We start from the raw sequence: 7,836 nt of genomic DNA, 5'->3' as shown, positions 1-7,836 counted from the left end.
GCGGCAAGGTTGTGATGATGATGATGGCGGCCGGAGCAAGGAGATGATGATGATGGCGGCGGCTGGGTTGTGATGGGTTGGAAGATGATGTTGGGTGGGAAGACGTCGATGTTTATAAAAGAGATAATAATATATTTTTTATTTTAGGCATAATTTTTTTAATCCTAGTGGGAATGGAATGCTCATTCCATTGGTAAAAAGATGCAATGATTTAGGTGGAATGACCATTCTCCGAGAATGGTGGAGAATGATGATTCCACTTTTAATAGCTCACACCAAACACAAGAATGGAAAGAAAAACATTCCATTCCCTCTTATTTGATTTCATTCAACCACACCAAATATGGCCTAAGAGTTTAGAGACTCTCAGACTAGAAATAATTCCGAACAACCTGAAACACATTCCCTACGTCATGAAACACTCAATGCACATTGGAAAAGAAAGAAAAAAAAAAAATGAAAGGTAAAAATGGAAAAAGAAAATCGGCCTTTACACCTTGCCCCAGGGTTGGCCTTTAGTTTAAAGCATGACATGATGTAAGTGGGTAGGGTACTGTAGCTAGTGAGAAATTATTGCATGGTCCAGGACTACATGGTCATGACCGATCACAATAGATCACACAGGAAAAAAATTGAATAAAGTTGATACATTTGTTAGATGTCGAGTTTTGATTGGCCGAGATCATGTAAAAATTTCTCCAAAATAGTTTAAAAATAAAGTTATTACATAGTCTCGGGACATTGGTTTCGACCCATTCACCATTGGACATGTAAGCAATTGTGTCAAAAATGTGTAAGTTTGTTATTTATTTATTTATTTATTTATTTTTATTTTTCAGCTTTTTTCTTACGTCTATGATTGGTCGAGAGCAACGGTCTCGGGACCATAGAAAACTTTGTTGTTTAAAAGATGACATGACGTAAATGAGTAAACCACTTCATCAATTGACACGTAAGCAAAAAGTGAAATAAAGTCGACATAACGCTTAGTCGCTTACACACTTGCTTATGTGTCGTAAATAATAATTCTGGATTATGTAATAATTTCTCATTCAAGACTGCTTTCATAAGAACCTCCTTGTTAGCCTAGCCTAAGGACAGATGGACCCGAATTCTTTTCAGTGGAATAGTAAGACACATTTTATCCAGTTCGGGATGTACCTTATAAAGAGTTGAGACGTTTAACAAATATCTCAACTTTATTGTAAAGTACATTCCAAACTGAATGGAACATGATGTATTATTTACAGGAGGAAATTTTATTCCATGGACAGATAAGAAGAACAAATAACAAATGTGGGACAGAGGAGGACAAATAATAATAAGTAAAAGGAGGTTGGTGCATTTGTTTGTCCGTCCCATAAACATCTTATCCAAATCTACCTTTTCTCGTGGATCATACACCCAAAGAGACCAAACTCAACACCTGCAAGCTACAGACTGACTATTTTACTACAGAGAGACAGGGAGATGATGGCAACTAGCACAGCCAGAAATCAGGCTCCAAGTGACACCAGTTATGACCGCAACACCGAATTAAAAGCATTTGATGATACAAAAGCTGGTGTCAAGGGACTTGTAGATGCTGGTTTGACAAAAATCCCACAAATATTTATCCAAAAACCTTATATCCAGCTTGGAGACTACTCCAAGTGCAGTATTCCAGTTATTGATCTTGAAGGTGTTAACAAAGATGCAACCAAACGCAGAGAGATCATTCGAGAAATAATAGAGGCTTGTGAGAAGTGGGGTTTCTTTCAGGTTGTCAATCATGGAATTCCAGTGACTGTTTTGGATGAGATGATAGATGGGATATGCAGATTTCATGAGCAAGACACTGAGGAGAAGAAGAAGTTGTACACAAGGGATTTCAATAAAAGAGTGTTGTATTTGTCCAATTTTCGTCTGTATAGTTCGCCGGCAGCTGATTGGAAGGACACCCTTTTTTGTGTCATGGCTCCTCATACTCCGGATCGGGATGAATTACCCGCAGTTTGCAGGTACTCAATTCACTACTTAATTATGTATAAATTAAGAGATTTTTATATGGTATATAGATAATGCTATTAGGGTAGGAATTAGGATTAGTTTATTTAATTTGAAATAAAATAGTATTTAATTGAAGGATTTCTTGGAATCTTATAAGATCCATTCATTCTTTTGTATCTAACTGATGGTGAGAACTTATAGAAATTCTTGTGTATTTGTTATGAAATCGATTATAGATCAATTTCTCATTATATTTTGGAGTATTAAATATATTCAAAATTCAAAGCTTCAAGTTACTCCTCTCAAGAGACATGTAAGATTCGGGACATCCCAATTGGGTTAAATGGAATGACAACAATCCAACCATAAATTATTCTAATTGCTAATATTTTCTAAATCCCTCCAAAATGCCTATAACTTTTTAATGTTTCAATTAATCTTTCTTGGACAAAAAGGTTTTAATGGTAGAATTGCAATCTGGAATCTTTTTTCTTTTTTATTCTTTTATTTTTGGCACAAAAAAAAAAAGATGATGTATCCGAAATAAATAATTGTTCCGGTGCTTGTCACTAGTTAAATTAAAGATCATTATACAATGAGCTTGTTTTAAAGCAAACTGACCAACTAGTAAATATTCTCCTTTTTATGAATAACCATTGTTATAAAATCCTGTGTTTATTTTGTTTTTTGCTCTGAGTAGATGCTCTGTTGTTTGGTATGCACAAAACATATCTCATTCGGTGTTGAAAATTCTCTACATAATATCTCTACATATATAGTGAATCTATTCTCATCCGTGAAAGTAGCCCTGGTTTTGGTGAATCACGTATATCATGTGTTTTGTTCTGTGGTTACTTTTTTTCTTTGTCTTGTACTGCTTCCCGTTTGCCCAATGTGGTCTACACAAAACATACCTTAAAAGATGCATGTTGTGTTTTGCATGTTGTGCAACTTGTGTTTCGCTGCATTTTTGTTCTGGCACTTATAACATGATAGTATGATACTCTCTAGTGACAATTGTTCCGTTTGCCACTTGAACATTTATAACTGTCTATATGATATGTTTTAGACAACTTGACAGTGATATAATGATTCATTACTCAAAGCAAGTAATGAGTTTGGGACACACTGTCCTTGAACTAATGTCGGAGGCCCTTGGACTCAACCCCAACCATTCGAAAGACATGGATTGCACCGAGCAGTTTCTCCTTCTCGGTCATTATTACCCCGTGTGTCCTGAACCAGAATTAACTTTGGGTACTAGCAGCCACACTGACACATCATTCCTCACCATACTTCTTCAATGTGATACTTCACAATTTTCACGTGTAGGTTGGCCAGGCTCGCACCCGAAAACACGGGAATATCAAAACAATTTAGCATTTAAATAAACACAGAATACAAGAAGAAATAAAAAGTATATATAACTCGCTGAAGAAAGACTAATAAGTAAAAGTTTCTATTAATAACTCTCCAATGATTACAATTCGGGAATCCCGTAACTCAAGGACCCCTTAACCAAAATCCACTATCCATAAATTCATTAATAATTACTGAAGTATAATATCCTACTTTGAAGTAACATAGAAAGAATAGATAAGTCCTCCAGCTGCGGATCCTCAACCTTGAGACTTGAACTGCTAATAACCTGAAAAACAAATCGCGGGTTAAACCCAACGAACAAATTCTCTCTACCAGACCTCTGAAAACCAATAAGTAGATCATCTCTGATCAAATTTAAACCTAATAAAACTTTTATCTTTATTATACAATGATATATATATATATATATAAACAAATAATTTTATATATATATATATATACACACACATACTACACTAATCACCTCCTCTAATAAAATTTAATAAATACAAAAATAGGTTTATTAAATTCTCAAATCCAATAAAACAATGATTAAATACCAATCATACCTAGACCATTCCACAATTTCTATTAAAGAAAAGTTCATTAACCTCAATCCCGTGATAAACAGTTAATTTAAACATTTTTACAGTATAATTAAATAATATTATATTTAATCCAAACTCAATAATGATTTAATTATTTAAATCCCAAAACCAATATTTAGGTTTTGACAATTCATCCATGTCTCCACCAATATTATTTTATTAATACACGTAAAATAATACACTAACCTATAATGACTAGAGTATTATAATTTAAGAATATCTAGTCCTTATCCAACCTATTCATACAATAACCATAGATGAAGTTTTAATCATCTAACACATCAGAACTTAATTACACTTGGGCAAATCAACCATGTCCTTATAAATATAATTATTTATATATTGGCAACTCAACCATGCCTCCTTAAGTATATTTAATTATATATTGGCAAATTAACCATGCCATTAAAAATATATTTATTTATATATTAGCAACTCAACCATGCCTCCTTAAGTATATATATTTATACTTTTAAACTTAGCAACTCATCCATGCGTCCTATTTATGTTTTATTTATACATATACTTAGGCAATATAATTACGTCTTTGGCAACTTATCCATGCCTACAATTCAACCATGTACCAAACCTTAAAAGTAATTTTATCAACCAAACAATTTATACATAAGCAAATTAACTTATCAACAAAACAACTCATACCTAGGCATTGCATGCATATCAAATGCATATAATTAATTTAATAATCAGCCTATCCATATATACTAAATAAGACTAATACTACTAACCATCTTAAATAATATATACAACATATACACATCTATCATTTAATATATACATGTGTATAACACCTTCCATATATATATATATATATATATATATATATATATATATATATATATATATACTCACTTCCTCCCGTCACGTAATATTAATTAAGTATATTACTGAAAAATGCAACTAAGAATATCGTAACAACATACTACAGCTCTCAAACACCTAAAACACCTCCTCTTCTAATTGATGTCAATATTAATAAGCTTGAAATCAACTCTGGGACATCAACGGACGCTACAGCAACCTCCCGGGGCATCAAACCCCTATACACGCGCCCCCACGCGCCGCCACCTGTGGCCAAACACCTCTCACGCGCTTCCATGCGCCACTCCTAGCTGGCAGATGGTCACACGCGCTCCCACGCGCGGTTCACGTGCTCCCACGCGCTGCTCTTTCTTTTTGGATGACATGGCTTCTTATGGTTGGTTGTTCCTCTCTCTTTTTGTGAGTCGCGAAGCACTGGATCATCTCACTGCGAATCCATGTACCTGTGCTACACCTTATCAATCTCTCTTTGATCAAGCCACAGTAATGGCTCTAATCCGTGGTACACCGAATTCCCATATATCCATACTACACCAAATCAATCTACTTAACATTTAAAGTAATCTAATGGACTATATCAGTTTATGTACCATCTTCATTTATACCTGCCCACACCGGATCATCTATTAATCATCAGGACCATCCTGCGGTCCTGATTTGAGGCGCACCTAAATGCTATGTACCGCGACGTACTGTAGCTCGCCCCTTATTGGAGGCGCCCATTCCTGCCCCAGCGTATATATATGCCGTGTATATATATATTAATCTAATTAATTCCAAAAAAATATATAAAAATACCAAAAAATTTTAGAAAATTACCAGAAATTCCATTCACCCTAATTAATCATCTTAGGTCACAGATCAAGCATAACAATTATTTTAAATATATACAACCTATGTATATAATTAAAATCCAACCATTCCAAAAAAATAATAATAATAACAATAATAATAAAACATGTTTTTCATACTTCAATTTAATCCTAATTTAATCAAATACAATTAACTTAATATTTTCCTATTAATCCGTCCTAACTTTGATTAATCCGTTCTAATAAAGATTTAAATTAATAATTTAATTAAAGTATTGATACTCAAGGTGAAATATTTATGAGTTCTAAGAGGAAAGATAGAGAAAACTCACCTGTGGGTTTCGAAATGAAACTGACGCTTCAAGCTTGATTGTCTCCTCCAATCCCAACGTCTTCCTTTTCAGATCCAGCCTCCTCCTTGTCAGCTCTTCTTCTTCCCCTCTCTTTGTCTCTCTTATTTTCCTAACATGTAAAACTTTTAACCCTGAAGCTTTATGTGTATATTTATACACATTAGAATCCAAATCTTATTTCTACTACGACTACGAAATAGAATAATAATCTCTAAATAATATAATATATATATAAACATATATTATATTACATATATATATATATATATATATATATATATATATATATCTTCCATAATTAACCATTGGTTAATTAAATTATATATCCTATATATATACATAAATATATATGTATATATATATTTTCTTCCATAACACATATTAATTAATTATATTTATATATAATTAAATATATACATTTATAATTAATACCAAAATGATCATTTAAATAATCAAATAACCATCTTTATTAATTAACTCAATAAGGCTTCATATAAGTCCAAGACCACATCTTTTGGTCCAACTTCCCTTAAGCCCACATCTAATTAATTTAAATAAAACAAATAATTAAACAAACACTTAAATTAAAATAACTAATTACACGAAGCACCTTAACAAACATGAATTTACAACTAAGTCACACCATACCAAGAAAAATAATACCCAATAATTTAATCAATAATCAAACACATACACAACAATCATCATATATAAACACGAAATATAATTTAATTAAAAATAATAATAATTAATCTAAGCACTCAATTAAAACAAATCAATTAAAAATTAAAATAAACGCAATTAATTCAAATTAAATCAAATAAATCATTAATTAATCATAATTTAATAAATCATTTAAATTATCGGGGTATTACATTCAATACCAGGTTGGTGGCCTCCAAGTTCTTTAGGAGAATTAGTGGGTTGATGTTCCCCCCGAAGCGTGGAGCTCTAATAGTAAACATTGGAGATCTTTTGCAGGTAAGTAAGTGATGATGCAAATTTAAATATTCAATCAGGTATGAAGTGAATAAAATTATTTATTTTCTTTATGTCTTGTTTTGGACAGCTCATCACTAATGATAGGCTTAAGAGTGTGCATCACAGAGTGGTGGCGAGAAATGTAGGACCAAGAATTTCAGTGGCATCTTTTTTCAGACAGCAAATCAGGAAAGGAAGTTCCTTGAGTGGTTATGGACCAATCAAGGAGTTGATATAGAAGGAAAACCCCCAAATATATCCCGAAACATTTGTAGAAGAGTTTCACTCTCACTAAACCTCAAAGGGGAAGGATGGAGTTTCTTCATTGCTGCATTTTAAGTCGTGAAGCTGGCCCCATAATACGTCTGTGGCTTGTGGAATTGGTGATGCTTTGTTTCATGCTGAAATATTTCAGCTTTCGTTGATGGTGTTTAAACAATGTCCTGCTTTGCCACGGGTCCCATGACTGTGATTTGCTTATGTAACGCAGATTTGTGTTCCTATCAGAACCAATTAGGTAAATATATATATGGACTTAAAATTTCAAATTTAAGGGCTTACTCGAACAATCTCTTGATGGGAAGGTAAGGTTGCCTACATTTAAGTATCTAACCCTCCTCAGACCCTATAATAGCAGGAGTCTCATGCACTAGGTTAGTCTTTAGTCAACCAGATCTCAGTTGTATAGATTTAACCGATATCCTGCAATGTTAGGAGTCTCGTGCACTAGGTCGGTCCTTTAGTCAATCAAATCTCGGTTGCATAGATCTAACCCAGATCTTGCAATGACAGGAATCTCGTGCATTAGACTAGCCGTTTACTCAACCAGATTTCTGCAATATTGGGACATAATAAGATGCATCATCCATAGAAATGATTACCAAGGTTGGA

General features: G+C 33.2%; 1 protein-coding gene across 1 annotated transcript; it reads left to right on the top strand.

The window, feature by feature from the left end:
- Window positions 1–1,328: 1,328 nt before the first annotated feature.
- LOC132297325 (deacetoxyvindoline 4-hydroxylase-like) lies at window positions 1,329–7,493 on the top strand. Its single transcript, XM_059794910.1, has 3 exons — window positions 1,329–2,000; window positions 6,852–6,945; window positions 7,034–7,493. Exons 1-3 carry the CDS (start codon window positions 1,471–1,473, stop codon window positions 7,181–7,183), a joined length of 774 nt encoding a protein of 257 aa, XP_059650893.1. The 5' UTR covers window positions 1,329–1,470; the 3' UTR covers window positions 7,184–7,493.
- Window positions 7,494–7,836: the final 343 nt, after the last annotated feature.

Source organism: Cornus florida, unplaced genomic scaffold (genome assembly GCF_030987335.1).
Source record: "Cornus florida cultivar Cherokee Brave unplaced genomic scaffold, ASM3098733v1 CherokeeBrave_3.0.0_Hap2_Chr01, whole genome shotgun sequence".
Lineage (NCBI taxonomy): Eukaryota > Viridiplantae > Streptophyta > Magnoliopsida > Cornales > Cornaceae > Cornus > Cornus florida.
Note: the sequence above shows the minus strand (reverse complement) of the source record. Positions and strands in the feature narration are given on the sequence as shown.

Excerpts from the sequence above, each read along its gene's own strand:
- LOC132297325 (XM_059794910.1), top strand. The coding sequence starts at position 1,471 with ATGATGGCAACTAGCACAGCCAGAAATCAGGCTCCAAGTGACACCAGT. Across the intron at positions 2,001-6,851 it reads GAATTACCCGCAGTTTGCAG|GTTGGTGGCCTCCAAGTTCT; the intron begins GTACTCAATTCA and ends ATTCAATACCAG. Across the intron at positions 6,946-7,033 it reads ACATTGGAGATCTTTTGCAG|CTCATCACTAATGATAGGCT; the intron begins GTAAGTAAGTGA and ends TGTTTTGGACAG.